The sequence below is a fragment of the Tilletiopsis washingtonensis genome (assembly GCF_003144115.1).
Source record: "Tilletiopsis washingtonensis strain MCA 4186 unplaced genomic scaffold FA09scaffold_7, whole genome shotgun sequence".
NCBI classification, from domain to species: Eukaryota; Fungi; Basidiomycota; class Exobasidiomycetes; order Entylomatales; genus Tilletiopsis; species Tilletiopsis washingtonensis.
Window position 1 is genome coordinate 710,639 of NW_020312004.1, and position 1,482 is coordinate 712,120.

The 1,482-nt window shown below is 65.0% G+C and overlaps 2 protein-coding genes across 2 annotated transcripts; one reads left to right on the forward strand and one right to left on the reverse strand.

Annotated features, from left to right (window-relative positions):
• On the reverse strand, nucleotides 1–729 carry FA09DRAFT_329130 (hypothetical protein; the record flags this gene model as incomplete). Its single annotated transcript, XM_025742044.1, has 2 exons — nucleotides 156–729; nucleotides 1–58 (listed from the first exon to the last, which is right to left on the reverse strand). Coding segments are annotated over exons 1-2 (427 nt in total), but the record flags the coding sequence as incomplete, so codon positions are not given.
• A 434-nt stretch (nucleotides 730–1,163) lies between these two features.
• FA09DRAFT_337913 (hypothetical protein) lies at nucleotides 1,164–1,436 on the forward strand (the record flags this gene model as incomplete). Its single annotated transcript, XM_025744045.1, has 2 exons — nucleotides 1,164–1,245; nucleotides 1,321–1,436. Coding segments are annotated over 2 exons (198 nt in total), but the record flags the coding sequence as incomplete, so codon positions are not given.
• Nucleotides 1,437–1,482: the final 46 nt, after the last annotated feature.

Here is a 1,482-nt window from a genome sequence, read left to right on the forward strand (position 1 = left end):
GGATGGATGATGGAGATGCCCGTGATTACTTCACACTGTTGCTCGCCGCACGCGCGCGCGACGCAAAGTCATGTCAGCGCCCGAGTGTGGAGTTGGGGGGGGGGGGGGGGAGGGGAGGAGAGAGGGGTACGCAAAAGGCCGAGGCAAATACTTACTTCGCCATCGTTGAGTTCCGCCAACATCCTCAACTGATCGACTTTGTCTCTTGGCTTCTCGAGGATCACCTTGTCCTTCAGCACGATGGTGTCTGCGGCAATGACGAGATCCGGCGGATTCATGCCGTCTTGCTTGACGAGACGCTCGTACACCTCGCGCGCCTTGCACGCCGCCGTCTCGACGGCATACTCGTAGAGGGCGCCGTCGCCGTCGAGAAAGTCGGCCTTGGCGAGGTCTTCTTTGAAAGTGGAGGGCACGCACTCGGGATGCAGACCCTGCCATGTGCGTGCAAGGTGTGAGGATTGGTGCAGCTCGATTTGGGGCTCATACGCAGAGGCGCAACTAGAGTCCGATGACGGCAACGTGGCCATCAGGGCGCGGCCGTACCCAAGAAACATGGGGACCGCTGAGCGCGCCCTGCCGTGGGGGGCGACGGCAAAGCAGCTGGGGGCGGAGCGCACCTAGCCCCCCACGCTGGCCCCCTCCTCGTGGGGCGATGCAAACGCTGGCAGCCGAGTCGAGCATGGGAGCCGCAGCGCGCTGCTCAGCAACAACACACACACAAACACTCACAATCTGCGCCAAGATATCCAAGCGTCGCGGGCTGGCGCTGGCGAGGACGACGCGGCGGGCGTGGAGGCGGGTGAGAAAGGGCAGCTCGAGCGGCTGGGGCGTGGGCGTCGCCTTTGCCTGTGCCTGCTTCTGCGCGGCGGCGGCGGGCGCGGGAGTGGAAGAAGAGGGAGCGGCGTCGGAGGAGGAGGAGAAGAGACGCATGATGCGGATGTGGGAGGGGGCGATGGTGGTGGTGGTGGTGGTGGTGGTGGTCGTAAATAAGAGGGGAACGAGCCAAGTGGAGTGGCGAGCCAAGGCGCGCCGCGGGCGGCGCGCGCGTCACGTGGCGCTGCCGCGCCGCCCGCTGATGGCGCACGGTCCTTTGCCTCTTTGCTTCCTGGCCTCGCACCACCACCACCTCACCACGCACGCCTCGCACGCGCGCAAGCCCAGCCATGCTCGGCAATCTCCTCTACATCTCCCTCCTCCTCCTCAATGCCATTGCCATTCTCAACGAGGAGAGGTTCCTCGCTCGCGGTGCGTTGTGTGTCTTGCGTCGTCTGGCGCTCCCACTTGGGCTCACCCCCCCCCCCTTGTTCACACTTGCGACAGTCGGATGGTCACAGACGCCCGCCTCTCACATCGAGGGCTTCCAGGGCGGCGGCGGCAACATGATGCAGCAGCAGCACGAAGGCATCAAGGGTCGCCTTGTCGGGCTCATCGGCGCCGTGAGGATGCTGCTGCGCGGTGAGTTTGGATGTTGCTTGCGCGCGA